The sequence below is a fragment of the Schistocerca nitens genome, chromosome 8, assembly GCF_023898315.1.
Source record: "Schistocerca nitens isolate TAMUIC-IGC-003100 chromosome 8, iqSchNite1.1, whole genome shotgun sequence".
Classification (NCBI taxonomy): Eukaryota; Metazoa; Arthropoda; class Insecta; order Orthoptera; family Acrididae; genus Schistocerca; species Schistocerca nitens.
The window spans coordinates 15,852,861-15,874,701 of NC_064621.1; the positions used below are offsets into that span (position 1 = coordinate 15,852,861).

Here is a 21,841-nt window from a genome sequence, read left to right on the forward strand (position 1 = left end):
GGGGCGGGGGCGCAGTAGTGGCCGACCGCTCCTAGGCGCTTCAGTCTGGAACCGCGCGACCACTGCGGTAACAGCTTCGAATGGCTGTGTGTGATGTCCGTAGGTTAGTTAGGTGTAAGTAGTTCTGATTTATAGGGGACTGAAATGATGACATCATATGTTAAGTCCCATAGTGTTCGGGTTCAAAGACTTTTTTTCTTTTTTTTTCTGGGAAGGCGGGGCGTCAGTTGCTGGGCTGCGTCGCCGTAGCCGACCAACAGGTTCCGCCCACTGCCACATCATCGTTGAATAATAACCACGATAAGCACACGACAAAAGCAACCACGTTCAGCAGACATCGCGGTAACAACGTGCAACACTACCTTTATTATCTCTTATAATGACATCAATACGGTGGGGAAGATAGTTCACAAGATTCTTCAGGTATGCCATTCGAACTAAAGTCAGTCACTAACGATTGTAGCTATCAACCTGTGCGGTTGTTTGTTGCTAAGTTTCATCTGCTGTACCGAATACTCCCAGACGTTTTCCACTGGTGTTAGATAGGGTGATTTAGCAGACCGGTCGACGTACGAGTGCTCATCAAACGAGGAATTTATGCGTGCTCCCCTGTCAACTGGGACAGTTCCCACTTTGGAAGACAGGCGTCCAGGAAATACCCGTCACGAAGGAATGAAAGAATAACAACTCGATTCCGAGAATGTTTCAGTAAACATCCTGGTTGATGTGAATTATAAAATGTTCCCGGTGAACTGAATGTTCAGACAAATTTCTGGGTTACAGCCGGTTGTCGTTTAATTCATCCTACGATTTAGCGAGTGGCTACCTGCCAGTCATCTTCAGGTGAGCCTTCGAATGGTGACCAAGACTTACTAAGTACCGCAGCATATAGCGCGCTGTGAGAATTCCGCCCATACTTCTAAATCAAGTTGACAGACGGACCACGGTTCCCGCTACCAGCGCCCTCGCTAGTTGTCAACGGGCAAGTTGACGGACGTTTATTGCTGGGCCACACGATCCAACACCAGCTGTCGTCTTCGATTAGGACAAGGCGTGGAGTTCATGCTGCTCCATGCACTGTCCAACTGGTAGCCACTGTCACGGTTCATCAGCTTCTCCGCCAGGAGTCTCTCTGCGGATTCTTTAAGAAAAAAATCCCAAAAAGTTGTTGCTATGGTCAGAATCGTAGTTCTTGGGACACGTCATTATTAAAGAATTCGTGGAAATGCGCCTAGCGGAAAAGCTAATGAACCGTGGATGTGGAGCCGGCCGCGGTGGTCTAGCGGTTCTGGCGCTGCAGTCCGGAACCGCGGGACTGCTACGGTCGCAGGTTCGAATCCTGCCTCGGGCATGGGTGTGTGTGATGTCCTTAGGATAGTTAGGTTTAAGTAGTTCTAAGTTCTAGGGGACTTATGACCTAAGAAAAAATGGCTCTGAGCACTATGGGACTCAACTGCTGAGGTCATTAGTCCCCTAGAACTTAGAACTAGTTAAACCTAACTAACCTAAGGACATCACAAACATCCATGCCCGAGGCAGGATTCGAACCTGCGACCGTAGCGGTCTTGCGGTTCCAGACTGCAGCGCCTTTAACCGCACGGCCACTTCGGCCGGCCTTATGACCTAAGATGTTGAGTCCCATAGTGCTCAGAGCCATTTGAACCGTGGTTGTGGATACCAGTTGGGGAGCACCTGGAACCCCCAATCTCCAGGATTTGTTCTAATCGGAGACGACAGAGTGCACCAACGGCCCCTATCAGCGGTAAGACAGAGGACGGTTGAGTTCCGCACTTCCACCAGCGAGGGCGCTGACGCAGTGATGTGTGGTCCGTCTGTCAACTTGACAATTTTGACGCATGTGCGGAACACTTGCAGCGCGCCACATATTGCGGATCGGAGCAAGTCTCCGTCAGTCTTCGACGGCTCGCCTGAAGATGGATGTACGACGAGCGACTGCAAGCCTGAAATTTGTATGAACATCCTGGTTCATGTTTAGACTGATCTGAATGAGAGCGATCCGAATCATCAGGGAACCGCACCAGGCCTCAAACACAGACTCTACAACAATTTCGGTTAAAATAGTGGCTCCGCCGTAGGAGCATCATTTGGAAAGTGGCAAAAATATCGCGATTCACCCGGCCACACTACACGCTTCCAGTCAGCTATTGTTGTGTTTCTACTATTTGGCGTATCAAAACTGTGTCGCTATGAACGATGACCTTTTGTAACGTACCCCAACGTAAAATACCCATCGCGTGCAGCTCCCTTCGGAATGTTTTCAAAGCAACTGGTTGAGATGGACCTGCATTCACCGACATCAGCAATTCCTGTTCGATTTGAAATTGACTGTCATTTACAAGATGTTACTCTAGTTTCCGGTCCTGGTGGTTAGCATCTTTTCATGACACCCGTGTTACATGGCTGTCAGTGGTAGATCAAACCCTGTAGACTAGTTGACCAGTCCGCGTTGATACACCGCTACACCGACAAATCTGGCGCCTGCGTTCTTGATATGGTCGTGGCCACATCCTAGCACAATAGCTTCTTAGCCGTTGGGTCACGTCTCTAAGTCGACAGATCGTACCAGCAGATTCCATACAATCGACTGACACATACAGTCCATTTGACTGACATGACATATGTCACAGGTATAGGGTTACATATAAGCCTGGCATCAGTTATCAACCATCTAGAGCAGGGGCGGGCAAACGTTGCACGCGGCTCATGAGCACACAGCGCTGCACATGTGCTGCTCGCGTGCACTCGTCGAACGGGGCAATGGCGACAGCCGGCAGGTTGCCGCAGTGTAGTTCCAGGCTAAGCTGCGGACGTTGAAGCGAAGCGACCACTACGTAGTGAACGTTGTATTTCAATAACCGGAAAATGCAGAGTGAATCAAGGAAACGGAGAATTGGAGATTTGCTATTTTTTTAAAAGGGAATGGGAGAATCATTTTTTCTCTGTGCAAAAACGTGAAAATTGGAAATGTATATGTGACAGTATTCTCGCTGGTCAGCGGAAGTTTAATATTGAACGCCATTATAATAAATTTCAGTATGTTGCCGTTCTTAGTGCAATAAAAGAGGAATTTCTCACCTTTTGACAAGACGTGTGATAGATTTTTATCACGACTTTCCACAGCAAGTTTCCTCGTCTCCATCGTGAAGCCGCGAAGATAAAGTCAATGTTTGGCTCGACATACGTTTGTGAGAGATTTTTTTCTGTTATGAAAATTAATAAGTCTCGGTTAAGAGCAAACATCATTAATGAAAATTTACGTAACTGTTTGCGTTTGTCTGTGTGTAGAAATTTTCTTCCAGACATTAAACGTTTTGTAAACTCCACCTGTGATAATTAAATAAAACGTATCGTAGGTAATAGGTACTCTTTCAAACGATGATTACTTTCAAGCACTCCTACTAACCTTATTCCTTCATTCAATAAAGCAGGCCAGGAAACAAAACGCATTACAGAAGAAGAAGCAGAGACTGTATGGTGGGGAGGGGAGAGAAGCGGGTGGCCAGCTTGCCCCTGTGTGCACGCAGAATACCTGTTAACTGCACGCGCGTGCCGGCCGAAGTGGCCGTGCGGTTAAAGGCGCTGCAGTCTGGAACCGCAAGACCGCTACGGTCGCAGGTTCGAATCCTGCCTCGGGCATGGATGTTTGTGATGTCCTTCGGTTAGTTAGGTTTAACTAGTTCTAAGTTCTAGGGGACTAATGACCTCAGCAGTTGAGTCCCATAGTGCTCAGAGCCATTTGAACCATTTGATTTGAACTGCACGCGTGCATGTGCACCGCACACGTGCAGAATTCCTGCCCGCCCCTGATCTAGAGCGTTCTAAAGCGACCAGTGTGGTCTTTAAACGCGTTGTGTAATATTTTGACCGATGAACATGCGATCACAGATATGGGAGAGGCTCGATCAATTTTTGGGTAGTAGAGGCCAAAGCGTGTAACTGAACGCCCAACTTTGAACATATACAATTTATCAGATAGGATCAGCAGGAAGGTTCCTTCGTTGAATGACTTTCAGGAAATATAGAAAGATTTGAAGAATATTTCTCGCTCTAGGTAATGAATGTCAGCTCTCTTTACATGCGAATAAATGCAAGCAAATTTCAACAAGGGGGAGAATGAATAGTGAGCGGTTAAAAGATTTTTGGTGAGCATTTAGAATCCAACTAGTCGCTTTAATATTCAGAGGTTAATTCTAAGAAGCAATATGATTTAGGGTGAAGATGCAAAATCAGTGCTAGAGAAGGCCAAGGGCGGACTGACATTTGCTGGAAGGGGTCTGAGAAGCGTGTTGCATCTTTAAGGGAGTTGTCAGAGATTAGCATTAGGGAATTTCTCCAGAGTTAGGAAACTGTACTAATCAAACATGGCAGCAGACATCTAACGTATTCATAGGCGCGCTTCTAGAAACAAAACGGGTTCGTACAGCAAATACAAAAGCGCTCGTAGAACTTAAGGGGAAAATCTTAAGCAGAGAGGCGACGCTATTCTCGCGTAATCCTGTTCCGTGAATTTAGGAAACCTGTAGTAGAGTGAGCACAACGGCTTTGCCACGGTTGGTACGCCGGGTCTCGCTCGGTCACCAAAGTTATGGAACGTCGCGCCCAGTTAGTATTTGGATGGGTGACCACCGAGGAGCAGTCTGTGCTAATCGCTGAGGGATACGCAGCCGCCAAAGAAGCATCCAACTGAAAGACCTGCATCTTTATTACTAGAGGAACAGTGTGTTACCATTCTGCTGCGACCACCCTTTCTCTTGCGTAGCTGTCACGAGAAGAAGTAAGATAGATTAAAAGTTAACTAATACGGTAGAAATTTTTGTATAATTAACAGGAGCACTCGCATTTTGAAAAGTGTACTTTTATGTGTTATTTATCAGTAAGTGTATGCAACTTAACCCAAAATTTAATTCCCCGCTAATCAGTTGATAGTTACCTTATATTAACGTGTTTCATTATCTCGTCGCCTCTACAATATTTCTTTAACAAAAATTGTAACGATCATAATGGTAGTCAGTGAGTACAAAATTAACAGAAAAAAACAAAGGAATATTTGTGAATCATTATTTTTCTGTGTAATTCGCATGATACTAAACGAAACGCACGTAAGCAACATGCCAGACGGCAATATTCTGAGTATATGCGTTCTAGGCAAAAAGTTCCGATACTGATTTTATTCCTGGCGTATCAGTGACGTCAGCGCAATACCGCGATGGCAGTTGGAAATAACAGTTGTGCCTTCGAACAGTCAGTTGTCGAGCTCGGCAGTCTCAAGTAATGGATGAGCGAACGTAGTGCGGCAGCAAACATAGTCCAAGACGCCTTGACTCCAGAACAAGAATAACGAAACGTGGTAGCCTGCTGTGACTTGTCAGAAATGCAGAACACATACAATTCTTTTCTGGGAAAGTCATCACATACGACAGGACTTGATGTTATCAATGCGAACCTACCAGAAAACGATAAAGTGCAGAAATTCACATAAAGGGTCAACAGTTCGATGGCATAACAGACACTCAATCCAATGGAAGTGCGAGTTGAACAATATCCTAAAGAAAAACTTGTCTGACGTTTTCACGTAGTTGTCTGAACATTGTGCGTATTCTACTCAAGTGCGAGGAAACAAGTTTTGTCCATATTTTATTACTCCAGTCCTCGAACTTCCTTGGACGCGAGGGGCATGCTCTGTCCGGTTCTAAGTTTACCACGAATCATCAAAAAATATAGCATGGTACGCGTATTACCGCTATTCCATTTGAAAAACATATTTGATTAATTTTTACTTCTGCCGAGGCGTACAAAATTTGGAACGGTATTTACCCACGAATCGTAATTAGACTAGACAACGTGCCAACAATTCGGGCAGCAAAATAACGAACGGTAACTGAATAGCGATGCCAAATCGTTTTACATATCAGAGAATGTGTTACAGTGTTAAAATTTACAATCCGGCTGCTGATTAGAAAGAATAACGGTGAGTGTGGTTGGCAGAGTGGATATTATATTTTAATTGATTTCGGCGAAATATTCGGCATTCCTAAAGCGAGTGGGACGTAAAAATGCTGTACGCCGTCGGTAGGTAGGAAATGAATTTTAATTAGCGGCCGGAATGCGGCCGTCTCGCCCCACCTGGATTTCGCTCAGCCCCCGGAGGCCGAGTTTTCGTTTCCGCTCGTTACCGCCGCGCCTCGCCTCGCTCAAACGCGGCGCCCTCCGCCTGCCGCCGCTGTTCCTTTTGTGACCGCTGGTGGTGGGGGAGGGGGGGGGGGCTGTTCTGGAACACGGCCAGGACGCGGCCGCTGTTTGCGGAGGCGGCTGCCATCCGGGTGACAAGGCGATCGTCGCGTTACCGCTAGACAGCACGTTTTTACCCTTCGGAGTTCGGTGGAGACAGTGCCACATCTCTACTTCATGTCATTTTGCAATTCCTTAAATTAAGAGAATAAGGCAGAAATCATTTCCGAGTAGCAGGTGTGTGCTTGTCAGATGGCTACTATGTCCACCAGGGCCACTATTATATAAAATTTCTATGCGACCGTGCATCTAGAACGCAACGGGGTGAGAAAACATACGCTGCTGGTCGTGCGTGTCTCTCTGTACTGCAGGTCCTAGCAGAGTGACGTGGATGCAGCGAGCAGCCGGTGCACGTTGTTCTGGTGCCGCACTCAACTGAGAGGAGGTCAGCTGAGGTTATGCCCACGTGCGGCGGGGCCAGCAAGCTCCGTCCACACCTTCTCTCCTCTCTGTGCTCCGCTTCATTGGCAGTTCGCCCCAAGCTACTTTCCGTGTGGTTATGGTCTGCCGCATGTCAATCAGAGTTCGTTGATTATCTGACTACCAGAAGTTGTTAGAGCCCTTTGACGTTACCTAGGATGAACTGGATGAAGTCGAGCTAGCTTTTCAGTCTCCAGCCATCTGTCACCATCGGAGATACGGCGTAAAAATGTGTCCTTAAAGAGTACCACAAGATTCACAATAATCCTCAGCTATCCATACATAATGACATAGCCGACCTAGACATGCACAACTGATATCAAGAAGGCCAGCACTGTTAAAGAATTGATGAACTTTAATTCCGATGCTCACATTATCTAGCAAGAGCACAGCCCACCACAATGTGAAAGTTTCACCATCACAGAGAACCCTCCTGGTTTCACCCAATCATACAAGACGTGGATGACATTAAACTGAATATGTGTTGATCATTGATATTGACGAACTAAAAGTAGATATATATGGAGATGGTATCAGATATCATCTCATATAAAGTTACAGCTAACCGGCTACTGGCCTTCCTCTTCTGTGCGGATGCACACGCATTGCGCGAACTCTTACGGGACTCGGTCAGATTGTCTGCCGCCAGTAATGAGCGTAGTGGGCAGGGGCACTACGAATGTAGTGTACGGAGATTAAGTTGGAAAAGTGGGTCTCACGAGGAGCGTGCAAGGGATAAATCCCTGCACTCACACTATCCTCTGTGCCCTCAGTGGCTCGGCTGGAGTGAGCATCTGCCGTGTTTGCAGGAGATCCCGGGTTCGAGTCCCGGTCGGGGCACACATTTTCAACTGTCCCCGTTGATGTATATCAACGCCTGCCGATAGGTTAGAGTCTTGATTTAATTATCATTTCAATTGAAAGAAGGGTAAATCAGAATGTGAGTGGTGTTTGTTGCAGGATTCTAGCGCGAGTCGTTAAGTTTAAACACCGACACTTGTCTGTGCCTTCAACATGCGTAGCTGCTATGTACGATGTTATTATATTTGCTTACAGTATGCTTGTGTGTTTCTTGAGTGCATTGCGACATGCTAGTCAGTTAATGTGATAGTCCTACAGTGAGTGACAGTCTACACAGTACGTTGTGAGTGAGCGATGAGATGTACCAAAGCAGAAGAAGGCGACATGCTCGTGGTGTATAGAGAGTGTAGGAAGAATGCAGTTTTTCTTGTACAGTACGTGCGACAGTATATCCTAATAGACGTCAACCATGTCGGCATTTATTTATCAACCTCTTCAACGAGTTATGTGAAATTGGTAATGTAACACCTAGACAACGTAACAGAAAGATACAAGTGGCGACAGTTGCAGCTGATCTGCGTGTTAGCTTCCACACAACCAGATGAGGCACTGCGATGAGTCAAGCAAGTGTCCTAGGCTTTCTCCATCGATATAGGTTTCACCCCTATCACATCTCTCTTCATCAAGAATTGCATGGAAAGGATTATGAGAATCGTGTTAACTTCTATACATGGACAGTAAGACAGCATACTCCAGATCTGTTCTGCATCTTGTGTAGTGATGAACCCACATTTATCACTCACCGCCAAGTAAACCACCGAAACATGAGCTATAGGTCTGTTGATAATTACTGTTGGCTTCGTCAAACGGAACGTCATCGTCCATGGAGTGTAAACGTGCGATGTGGTATAATCAACCATCAGATCATAGAACAGTTTTTCATAGACGGAATAATGAACGTGCACAAATATCATGGCCTCCTAACAGAGCATTTTCCACGATCCTCTGCAGACTAGGAGGAACATGTGGCAGCAACGTGGTGGCTGTCCAGCCCATAGAGCACCAAGTAGTGGGGCACGTCTTTCTGGATTGGATGCAGAGGACCTGTACCTCAGCCTTGATGCCAGTGGACTTATTTCAGTGGGGAAAGCAGAAAGACGATGTCTACAACGACATACCAGTAACATCTGATAATATTCGACGGAGTATTACTGCTGTCCGTTCTGACATCTCCGCCGAAATGCTAGAGTGTGTGCAGCAATCGTTCCATACCTGACTGGAAGCATGTATTTCTGCTGATGGTGATCATCTCAAACACAACTAGTTACTGGTTAGAATGCACATACGTAGTTTATGCACTTGTATTGTTTTTAGTGTATGCTACCACAGGTACTGTAGAAGTGTCAGTGTAGGAACTTTTCGAAATACGATATATCGTAAAAGACTCGTGCTAGAATCCTGCAACAAACACCACTCACATTATAACTACGAACACTTTTATCTTGTTAATGTCAGTAGGCATTGTTCCTTTTAAAAAGCATATATTTGCACAATAAATACACTTTCTAAGTATTATTACAATACCTCGATCAGCTACTACTAGCGCAAAACTACCAATTCATTGTGTGAAAACAAACACATCAATAGCACGTTTCGTTTCCGCAATATTTGTGGTGCAAGTTTTATGTGCTTCACCCTGTGTATGTAAATGACGACGTACACCATACAATAAATAAATACATACGAAAAAGGAAAAATACAAGGTGGAGGGGAGTGCTGATACTGGTAATCGCAAGAAAAAGGGCAGATACTCCCTCTGTCGATGGTATTGCTGTGGGAAATGGAATTAATCTGTATCGCCGGATAAGGCTGGGGGAGGGGAGGTGGCAAGGAGGGGGGATCGCCGTACGAGGATGATCCGTTTTAGATCACGGGGGAACGAAATTTCTGTGGGTGTTAATTAGGAAGATACGCTGTGCCATGTCTTACGACATGAGAGGGGGGGGGGGGGTTCGGGAAGAGCGTGCTCACTGGAGGTGAGAAGCGACATTTTGTGAGATTGTGTATCGCCACAGGTTGAGATAGGCAGAGAGGGGGCGGCAAGCAGTGGTGCCGCGGGCTGGCAACTTGGAGTGACGCGGCGCGCGAGCCCCACAGCTGAGGACGACGAGGCGCTGCAGCGGCGCTCCGGGGCTGGCGCGTCGCAGGGCTGATGTCAGGCGGCGCGGGAGGAGAAGCCAGTTATACGCCGTCGTTATTTGCAGGCAAATGTGTGCGGCAAAGTTCTCTTCCCAAATGTCTTGTACGAGTGATAGTAACACAGGTTTACCAAACACCACGAAAAAATCTAGTCGCGTAATTAAGTACCTGTTTGTTCGCAGTTACATGTCAGCAGTCTTACGCCACACCTCCGTAGCATGCCGCTAGGGGAGCCAAAACGATCCACGCCACCTTGTTTTGGCTCCTCTGGCAGCGTTCTAGCACCGAGTACTTTCACACAACTTCTTGCAGGAACTGAAGTAATTGTGACGTAATGGCGCAGTGAAGGCGGCCAGAAACGGGGCTGTCGATTTGCCATTTGCTATGGCGCCGAATTGATGTTTATGGATGTGGTAGTGACAGGAAAATCTCACAGGTGTCGAGAGAACTCTCTACAGGAATGTCTCTGCGGTTCGCAACGTACGAAATATTTGTGATAAGAAAGGATACGAATGTTACTGCTCATCGTTTTACTCGCAGCAATTTAAGCTGTTCCGTTAGGTTCTTGCCTAACACCACTTTCAGAAATCACCACATATTCGGAAACAAATAGCCAAATATTTGTGAGAAGAATGAATATGTATTTTATTACTGTTCGTTTCAGTTCTAAAAATGTAAACTGTTCCCTTAGTTTCCTGCCTAACCACACACACACACACACACACACACACACACACACACACACAGAGAAATCACGACATATTCGGAAATAAACAGCCAAATATTTATTTCATCGTTCGTTCTCTGATCAGACGGAAACGTTAATTGACATCGAATATTGGAGGAAATACTTGTATTACATTCACAACAAAGTCCCTGAATATGTTAACAACGCTAAGATTAAAATTTAAAAATTAGCATGGAACGGAGTACGAACCCACTTCCTCTAACTCCGTAAACCAAGACATTAACCGCTACGCTTCTACTTAGTCACCTGAACTTTGTTTCTTGTCTCGGTTATCATAATACCTCTTGAAGTCTTATCTCGCTGATGATTTCTTAACTGACGTCTTTGTGATACGTTTTCAATGCCGCTTTGCTTTGAAAAGGCGTACTTCGGCACACACACTAAAAAGATAACGAATAATCGAAAGGCATATAGGGGGGCTTTCCAACGCGCTCGCATAATTTGAAAGTCGAAAGCCCACTAATGTGGCGTTGCGGTCGGGAACGCCTGTATAATACAACAAGAATCGATTACTGCTTCTACAATATAGGGTCAACAAGATATAAGTGAGTTTGAACGTGGTGTTATAGTCGGCGCACGAGCGATGGGACACATCATCTCCGAGATAGCGAAGACTTGAGGATTTTCCGGTATGAGTATTTCACGAATGTACCGTCAATATTAGGAATCCGGTAAAACATCAAATCTCCGACCTCGCTGCGGTCGGAAAATGGTCTGACAGGTGACATGTACGTAAGCGTCCTGTCTGATCACCTGCATCTATTCGTGTTCATTGTGGATTCCGACGGACTTGGGAAATTCCAGCACGACAATGAGACACTCTACACGTCCAGAATTGCTACAGAGTGGCTCCACGAACGCTCTTCTAACTTTAAACACTTCCTCTAGCCGCCAGGCTCCCCAGACACGAACATTGTATAGCGTATCTGGGATGTCTTGCTGTTCAGAAGAAATTTCCACGCCCTCGTACTCTTACCGATTTCTGGACAGCCCGTCAAGATTCATGGTGTGAATTCCCTCCAGCACTGCTTCAAACGTTAGTCGAGTCCATGCCACGTCGTGTTGCGGCACTTGTGCGTGCTCGCGGGGACCCTACAAGATATTAGGCCGGTGTAACAGTTTCTGTGGGTTTTCAGTGTAAATGTTTCCATCTACAAGGTAAGTGTCCGATTAGAATTGGAACTTAATGAGTTGTGGAAAGTGTTAGTTTCAATTAAAACTGCGACCAAAATTTCCACAAATCCTGACGAATAAATAAGGGATCCCAGCGCAGTAACAGATAGGAATCCGACCAGTCGGCTGTAGTGAAGCAACGTTGTTGTGCCACAAATGGTTGTGGAGCAACATCTGAAAATCAAGTGTTCAAGACGTTCTTCAGAAAGTTTTGAAGAGGAGGAAAGTGTGTGCAGAGTTTATCTCGCGCACTGGGACATCCGTACAAGAAGAACGACGCGTGGATGCCTACCGTGACTTGACTGAAATGGAAAAGACGAACAATTATTTTCTGGAAATATAGTCACGGTTGAGGAGACTTGGTGTTTACGAACCTACCTCAAAATGACAACGTGCATAAATTCACATAATCAGTCAAGCTAATGTGACGGGCGACTTGAACGACATCCCAAAGAAGGACTTTTCTGACAGTTCCACACGGTTGTACAAATGATATGTGTGTTGTACTAAAGTGAGGGAGACAATGTAGAACAGTAGAAGCATTAAAACCACCATCTTACAGTTTCTTTATCATTTATTAACCTAGTCTCGAAATTTTTCGGACAGACGTGTTATATCTACATCTGTACATACATTCCGAAAATCACTGTATTATATATGAGGTACGGAATTTAGCACCATTACTAACTCACGCCTTTTTGTTTCATTCACAGATAAGGCGAGGGATAATATGATTATATTGTGAGGTGAGGAAAGCCGTGCGGTACCTCCAAATAGCGTGTCGGACCTTCTTTTGGCTGGCGTAGTGCAGCAACTCGGCGTGGCAATCATTCCACAATTCAGTGCAGGTCCCATGCAGAAAACTTGAGCCACGCTGCCTTTACAGCCGCCAATAATTGAGGAAGTGTTGTCGGTGCGGTATTTTGTGCACGAACTGACCTGTCGATTGTGTCCCGTAAATGTTCGAAGGCATTCATATCGGGTGGTCGGAATGGCCAAATTACTCGCTTGAACTGTCCAGAACGCTCTTCAAACCAATCACGCACAACCGTGGCCCGGTCACATGGCGCATTGTCACCCATATAAATTCCATCTGTCCTTGGGTACACGATAGCCGTGAATGGTTACAAATGGTCTCCAAGTAGTCGAACATAACCGCTTCCAGTCAACGACCCGTTCAGTTGGACCAGGGAACGCAGTCCATTATATCTAAACAGAGCTCACAGTGTCGGTCTGACAACTTGGCTCCACGACTTCGTGCGACCTGCGCCACATTCCGACCCTACCATCAGTGTTACCAACCGAAACCTGGACGAGGCCGCGGCTTTCCAGTCGCCTACGGTCCAACAGAGCCCAGGTGAGCAGTTGCAGGTGACGTCGCGCTGTTGGCCAAGGCGTCTGCTGCCACAGCCCATTAACGCCAAATTTCGCCGCAGTCCAAACGGGTACTTTCGTCGTACGTCCCACATTGATTTCTGCGGTTATGGCACGCAGCGTTGCTTGTCTGTTAGCACTGACAACTCTACCCAAAAGCCGCTGCTCTCGGTCGTGAAGTAAAAACCCATCGACAACTGCGTAGTCCGTGGTGAGAAGTAGCACCTGAAATTTTGTATGCTCGGCGCAATGTTGACTGCGAATTTAGAAGTACTGAAATCCCTAACGATTGTCGATACGGAATGTGCCATGCGTTCAACTCCAACCAGCGGTCCGCGTTCCAAGTCTGTTAATTCGCGTCCTGCGGTAGTAATCAGGCCGGAAACCTTTTCGCATGAATCACCTGAGCACAAACGGCAGCTCCGTCAACGCGCTGACCTTCAATACCTTTTGCGTACGCCATACTGCTGCCATCTGCTGTATGTGCATATTGCTAGCCTCTGACTTTTGTTACCTCAGTGTACGTTCACCTTTCTGTTATGTTGTCCTTACAGTCCTCAGAAGAGAATTACATTGAGGACAGTAGAATCGTTCTGCAGCGTTTCGCAAATGGCCGTTCTCTAAAATTTCTCACTATCGTTGGCGAAAAGACGTCTTCCTACCCCAAATGATTCCATTTTAAATTCGGGGCCCATTTCTGCAACAATCTCGCACTGATCGAATCGATGAGTAACAGATTTCGCAGCGTGCCTCAGAATTTTTCAAATTTCGCCATTACTCTGCCCAGATGAGGATCCAAAACATTCGGGCAGTGCTTCTGAATGAATAGCATACTCGGTGTCTTAAATAGGACGGCTGCAGGAATCTCCCAATAATCCCATGCCGACCTTTTTCTTTCCGCACAACTGCCCTTGTGTGCTTGTTTCATCTCATGTCGTTTTGTAACGTTACGTCTAGACTGAGTCAAACAGCATACCATTAATGATGTATTCAAACATTACAGGAATGTTCTTCTTTCCCAACAAACAGCACGCTGCCATTCATCGCATCAAATAGGTAATAAGTTCAGTTTATCCTGAATTCCCCCCACAGTCACGCAAAGACTTCTCGTATACGACAGGAATAACTACAAACAGTCTCCGTCTGCTGCTCAACCTATCTCACAAATCGTTTATGTAAATGAGAAATAAGAGCTGCACCATTCCACTTCCGAACCTCTTCCAGTGTTGCGTTCCTTGATGATATTGCTTGCTATAGAAGGAAAGGGACTGGGGTTTAGCATTAAAAACGTTTCCTAACCAATCACACGTGTAAACTGTTATATAGGCTCCGAGCTCTACTGCGTAATTAACTAGACTGTGAATCAATCATAACATGTGTAATTAACATCTTGTATTACTGACACGCAATGAAAATGCGCCGTTTTACAAACGAGGCTATAATATACAGGCGTTGCTCAGTACTGGAAGACTTGAGCATTCGTTATAAGTAACATGGCAATGGTGATTTATTGCAATGCTTATGATGCGAAAAATGTAACATATTAATCGGAAAAATCAGTACTATGTTCATTTAGGTTGTGAACCTTTAGAGGAATTTTGCACACTTTAAATTTTTTTAACGCAGCTTCAAAGCCTCCTTCCTGCCTAACGTCCGTATATTGTGCGCCAGTTAAGAGTGTCGTTCACTCCTTTACTTTTGTTATTACCTCCAAGAGAAACGAAGGTAACTTTCCTGTAACTTTCTTTGTGTTAATAAAGGGCCTTCTTCCACGATAGAGTGTTTCATGCTAGAAAAAGATGAGTTGTTGGAAGCACATAAAGTAATTAACTCTCAATTATAGGAGATGCAACATTTCAGAAGAAGCAGAGAGTTCCTTTTTCCTTTATTCTCTTCGAGAAACAGCCATCAGAATTTAGTGAGAAACGCTATGCACATACAGAACTGTTCACAGTTCGAGAACAGCTCAAATATCTCCTCCGACTGTCGAAAAATCAACTTATTCAATGGGGCGGTTTGAACGGATAATGGAACTTCGTTTGCTATCCATTTCGATAGCACATCAAAGCTGGTCGCCTAAAATGTAGGTCGCGTCCATACAGGTAGACTAGCTTAGCGCCAAGCTACTTTCTCGTGTAGACTGTATAATTCGCCCAGATTTTTCTGTTTTGTTTTTCTTTAATGAAGTTTCTATGTTTTTCACAAATTGTCACACCTTTTAAACTTTTCACGCTAATTACGGCCATAGGAGCATGGTCTTTTCCGAACGTGCGTCTCACCGAAAGGGATTCTAGTAGCTGGAGTCCGAGGTTTTTGTTAATCATGCTTTATGAGTTTTTGTACTGATAGTTACATAAAAACTTTCATCTTCTGACACACATTTCTTCATATCTAACCAATAAGTCAAACACCAGTTTTCAGTTATGTAAGTACTTCTTTAATAATGATTTTTAAAAATAAATTTTACTCACTATTTTATCCTCTTAGAGGCTGAATTTTCAAAACTGCTTAAAGACGTGTTTTCATTTCCAAACGAGAAGCCTATTTTCATAGACTTATATTTAAAAATTCTTTCCCAATTAAATATTTTCATATAATTCTTATTTCACCTTCTTAGAGTTTGAAATTCCAAAAACTGTGAAACATGTATTTTTTTTATTTATAACCGAGAAGCCAATTACAAATTTTCAGTGATTTAGCTTCAAATATGCTTTCGTAATGAAGTATTTTCATAATATATTTCATCCACTATTTCAGCCTCTTAAGCGGAAACAAAGAGGCACTTATTTTTTTAATTCTGAGCGAGAAGTCAAATAACAATTGTCATAGATGTAGTTTTAAAAGCACTTTGGTAATTCTTTACTAATGGTTGGCATTAAAAATATGTTTCATCCGTTATTTCACTCCCATAGCGAATAAATTTCAAAAAATGCGGAATCACATTTCTTTATTTCTGTCCGAGAAACCAAACACCAATTTTCGCAACTCTAGCTTCAAAAGTGCCTGAATAGCAACGTCTTTTCAAAAAACCTTTCACCCTTTAGTAGTGGAATTTAAAACAATGTCTTTTGAAACGACGCCTATAGTATAACATCAACACTGTCTCCAAATTTCAAGTTTCTCCCCTTAGCGGTTTGGGCTGGGCGATGATGATTGGATCGGTCACGACACTGCCTTTCACATGTACCGATTACTGCGTTCAAAGAGTACAAACCTCGTATACCAAAACAAAGACAGACTGATGACTGAGGAAGAAAATGTACTTGTGACGAGGATCAAGAGGCGGGTGCGAATTTCAGGAAAACAGCGACACTCTTCAAGAGAAGTAATGAACAGATGAAGGAGAAATTTAGTTCTGGAATGTTGCTTTTATCACGGAGCCTGTCCGCTATGAAAGGAATACTGTTTACGATGAGTTACAGATTTTTTTGTATAAATGGAAAACGTGTGAGCTGAAACACCGATTTACACTCCGTACTTATGGCTAGTGCGTAGTGGGTGCAGTAGCAAGTGCGAATAGGACGAATAGGTGAAGCCAGACGACCCCTATGTTGGAAAGAGGCGAGTTCCATTCACTACGTTCTTCTAGTCTAGAAAATCATTGCGCCACGCTTTTTCAGTCACAGTTGGTTCGTTGTGTTGGCAGATGAATTTAAGAGCCCTAACTAAAGTGAGAAACACTCGCCTCTTTGCAAGGTACCAATTATCTCAGTACTTATTTCCTCTAAACAATGAGCAGTCTAGATGACACCTTTTATTAGTATCGCCACTTTCGGCCGAAACGAGTCGTATCAATAAAATACTTGATCTAAATGGTACTTTGGTTACAAAATAACAATACAATGTTATTGTTTGTCCCGACGATACAATATCATCGTTCTGAACACTAAATTTTGTAACTTTACATTTGTGTGTAAAGTACTACATTTTTCAGCCTAACTAGGATACGATTACATTCAATTTATTTATTAAATTCATAATTTTTAATTCAAAATACACAGAGTGTCCCAACAGTAATTGCCAATATTCAAGGACATGACAGGAACGATCATTTGAACCAAAAGAACTTCATATGGACATATGCCCCATTCTGAGTGCTTTCCGATGTAGAACACTATAAATTGTTATTTATTTTTTATATTGTCGAATACATTGTCAGGTTTCTTTTTGTGTCGTCGTTGCCACTGCAGATTCTTGTACCATGGGAAGCAAGAAGAGGACGTTGTCTGGTGGCTGGTATCCACTTTCTTCAACACAACCGCACTGCATTAACAGGGTCCTTTGTTTATCAGAACTAGGAGCTACTGATCTTAAGCTTGTTGTTGTGGTACAAGTTCTTCCATAGTTCTTAGTCCAAGTTAGCCTCACTGCTGGCGAAGTACAAGTGGACTAGTTTGGTCGCCAGGTACTGTCTGACACTGAACTGGATACAGTGACTCCGCCTGCCGCTGTAATTCGCTGCACCCTCAGGTCCGCGGTGGCGATCTAAATACTTGCCGGCGAGAGGGAGTTGCGGCGCGTTTCTTGCGAGTCTGTCATTGACCTCTCTCCTGATGGGAGTGCTTGCTTTAGCGCATACTATCGATTTGCTCGACCTCTTTGCCGACCGGTGTGCTGGCGACAGTTTACGCCAACAAAAAGTTTACACATGTGCAACAGTTAGTAAACAATGCAACATGCGTTTTACAAGTTTTCTGGATGTAATGTTCTTCATACACATGTTGGGGGACATTGATAAGGCTGTTAGGAGAACCACACCGCAAAATTCCGACAATGTTGTTGTTGCGGTTGCTGCACAGGGTCTTGAACTACACATTCAGAAGAAAAATGATAACTTGAAAGACTATTTGTTTCACGCAAAGTACTGAAAACTTTGGTAAACACTCTACAGTCAGGAATCTGACGTGTCAGGAAGCACTGACAGTATTCTTCGACAGCACCAGGACCACTGCCACACAGAAGCGTTAATCATACACTGTATCTGCAATTCCTGCATCAGCATAGATGTGTGGAAGTTTAGCCAACGCATATATAAAGTCAGTACACTGATTATTCTCTCTGATACATTCGTAATCCATCGCATTACTTCACTGACAACACACTATGGACAACAGCGCGTTCATAGGGCTACTTTAGTGGCAGAAAGACATCAGGAACAAGGAGGTTGAGAGCATTCAGTCAGGTAGGGTTAGAAGAAAATATCAAAGAGGTTCAGTATTCTATCTCGAATGCTACTGGGGATAGGGGGTATGTCCACATGAAGATTTTCCTTCAAATGCTCGTTTCAGTCATATCCATGAATGGTGACCGTTCGTCCCAGGACACCCTTTATTACACATACCAGGTTAGCAACGAAAAATAATAGCAACGAATAAAAATACGTCAAAGTTTCAGAGGCATGAAAGGAAAACATTACAAAATATATCAGCGCACATAGATGACATGCAGTACCCACTTAAAAAGTGGCATCAAAGCACATTACAAGGCAGTAAAAAATTTTGCCTCTAGGTATCGTCAACGGAAATTACAAATTAAACAAAATTGACTTGTTTCCGGATGCCTTTACCTTTATGTGTTTTTTTGTTTGGCCAGTTATGGCGCCGCATTCCTGTCGAATGTTTTTATACATAACAAGTATCTCTTAATAATGTCATGAAAACTGTTTTAGAGATTTCTGATATTACTGCATTCACAGCATACTTTGCGTATTAAGTTTGCAGTGTACATGTCTGTAACCTCAACTGACACCACGTGGAGGTGACAATTTTTCACCCCGTAATGTGCTTGTCACAACTAAAACTACATGCGTAATATTTAATTGCCTCGAATACACGGAGTGTATGCCGGCCGAAGTGGCCACGCGGTTCTGGCGCTGCAGTCTGGAGCCGCGAGACCGCTACGGTCGCAGGTTCGAATCCTGCCTCGGGCATGGATGTGTGTGATGTCCTTAGGTTAGTTAGGTTTAACTAGTTCTAAGTTCTAGGGGACTAATGACCTCAGCAGTTGAGTCCCATAGTGCTCAGAGCCATTTGAACCATTTGAACACGGAGTGTATCAGAATTAGTTACGGAAACTGACAGGATTAAATTATACCATAAGAAAAGCAAAATGTAGTAGATAATGTGGTCAGAAAATTAGCGAGTTGCGAAGTAATTACGAATGTGAGGTTGCTAACCAATGAATTCAGTATGAACCACTGTCCTAGTTAGTCCCAGTGTACTTGAAATCTAATTGAGTGCAGATTTTACTCATGGCACAGGGTTTGGAATGTTGCAAAAGTCTCATGAGGGACCAACACATTTTGCTGCTGATGCAAGACATCAAATGCGACGATATGGTACAAGATGGGATGGTAGAGCAGGGTCTGTAGTTTGCCTTGCATTATTACCTGAGCTCAATCCTGCGAATTTTCTTACTAGGGATATCGCAGAATGTTCAAATGTATGTGAAATTTTATGGGACTTAACTGCTAAGGTCATCAGTCCCTAAGCTTACACACTACTTAACCTAAATTACCCTAAGGAGGATTCGAACCTCAGACCGCTCGGATAATCCCGCGCAGCTGAGATATCGCAGAAGGGAAGCGAGCAGCACTACCTGTGATACAATAGAAGAACTACAGCAGCGAATTGTACAGCCTTGTGAAGATTTCCGAAATGATCCAGGGACATCTGAAAGAATTCGTAACGCCCTGCCGAGACGAATGCGGTATTGCATACAAATGCGAAGACGACACGTGTGACCAATAAATTGCAACACGTAACTTGCTGAAGCAGTATCGTCCTTATTTTAATATTTGGTCATGGGTGTAATTGCAACACAACTGGATGGGTGAAAAATCAAAAAGTTTACATTTCAACTAATTTTGTGCCAGCTAGGACAATATTTCAGAATAAGGTCAGTGACGGCTCGTAACCACATTTTCAGAATAATTCTGCAAGCCACTCGTTTGTAGAATCGTGTTCAGAGGAAAGTTTTGATTTTGTTGTGGTATCCTTTCAACCGTGTCAATTTTTGCTACTGCTATACTCTGTACCGGGTGATTAAAAAAGAATGAACAGATTACAGTTGTTTATTACCGACAAACTATAAAAGGTAGAAACAAGTTGCGAATGTCACTGGATGGAGAAAGGTTCAAAGTTTTGCCACACCTATACTGTGTTTGTTTGTAGCAACATGGCGACTACACCACATGAGAAATCATTTTCTGTGTTGGAATTCATGAGAAGTCAATCCACTGTTCAAGCGCTACGTTTATTCAATTCAGCAATAACTCACCTCTGCACAAGCAGATTTATGACTGGAATGCAAATTTCTTGGAAGCTGGTTGCGTGTGCAAATGGAAGAGCAATGGTCGACCACGGGCGTCTGATGAAAAGGTGGAACGTGCCCGATAAGCCCTCGGCGTGTTGTGTTCCAGACAACGCCTGCTGACGAACCCCTGCAAGTTGCAGCTACTGCACCAACTACGTCCCAGCGACCAGCTACAAGGTACGAATTTCGCATTTCATTTCTCCAGGGTGTGGCAGAGGACACTTTTTCCGAACAACTCGTCTTTTCGGACGAAATCAATATTCCATCCATAGGGTAAACCAAAACACCATAATCTAAGAATTTGCGAGTCTCAAAATCCGGCCGCCGTCATCGAACATGAAAGGCACTCATCGAAAATGAGTTTGTTTTGTGCTGTTTCTGTTGACAAAGTTTATGGACCTTTTTTATTTGCGGAGGAGACTGACAGGAATGTCGTCTCTGGACAAGTTGCGCTGTTTCCTCAACTTCACGAAGATTTCAATGGTTATCTTTTTATACATGACGGCTATATAAAAGACTGAGTCTTTGTTACATATACGGCAGCTGCTATTCAAGAACTGAGAAATCGAATTATTGAAGTCAATAAACAAGGACCTGTTGATTCGTGTGTGGAATGAAGTGGACTACCGTTTCCATCTTTACCGAGCAACGCACGGTTCTCATTTTGAGTTCACGGTATACCGTCTGTGCGAACATGAAACTTTGAACCTTCCTCTGTCCAGTGCACTACGTCTTTTTATCTTTCATAGTTTCACTGCGATAAACTACTGAAAACTAGTGCCCGCTCTCGTGGTCGTGCGGTAGCGTTCTCGCTTCCCACGCCCGGGTTCCCGGGTTCGATTCCCGGCGGGGTCAGGGATTTTCTCTGCCTCGTGATGGCTGGGTGTTGTGTGCCGTCCTTAGGTTAGTTAGGTTTAAGTAGTTCTAAGTTCTAGGGGACTTATGACCACAGCAGTTGAGTCCCATAGTGCTCAGAGCCATTTTTTTGAAAACTAGTCTTTCTATGTGAATCACGCTGTATATTCGACTATTCTAACGACACACTTTTCTTGGTGTTCAGTAATTTTTGGTCTCATCACCAGTCCGTGTGCCTAAGTCCTGCATAAATCAGAAACCCCTCCGCAATATAGCACGGAGTGACGGCATGTGGCACTGTTGGTGGTTATCCGCCCGTCGAATCGGCACGTTGGGTTTGTAAGGTGACACTTCTTCGCGTATATAATTTCGTGCGAATTTCGTTCACGAGCAGTGTGCTTTTTGTACCACATGAAATGCAGAGAGTTTCTCGCAGCACACAAATGAAAATAACTTAAGTAACATGTTTTAAATGATATAGGTAAGGAGGAAGTAGTTGTTAAAATGGACTTTATTTCGTTTTTTCATGCCGCGAACGATGGAGATAGCAAAAGAAAAAATCGGGGCCAGACGAGAATATTGCCGTCTGTTGGGAGTACAGAGACGACACGAGCTATCCGCAAGGGTGACGTGTATGAGCGAGAGAGA

The 21,841-nt window shown here is 44.2% G+C and overlaps 1 protein-coding gene across 1 annotated transcript in view; it reads left to right on the forward strand.

The window, feature by feature from the left end:
- The window catches only part of LOC126199067 (uncharacterized), a 144,408-nt gene that overhangs the window by 91,615 nt on the left and 30,952 nt on the right, over window positions 1-21,841 (forward strand). Inside the window, exon 3 of the mRNA XM_049935780.1 lies at window positions 9,606-9,726. Coding sequence (XP_049791737.1) covers window positions 9,606-9,726 — 121 coding nt within the window. The remainder of the gene's footprint in view (window positions 1-9,605; window positions 9,727-21,841) is intronic.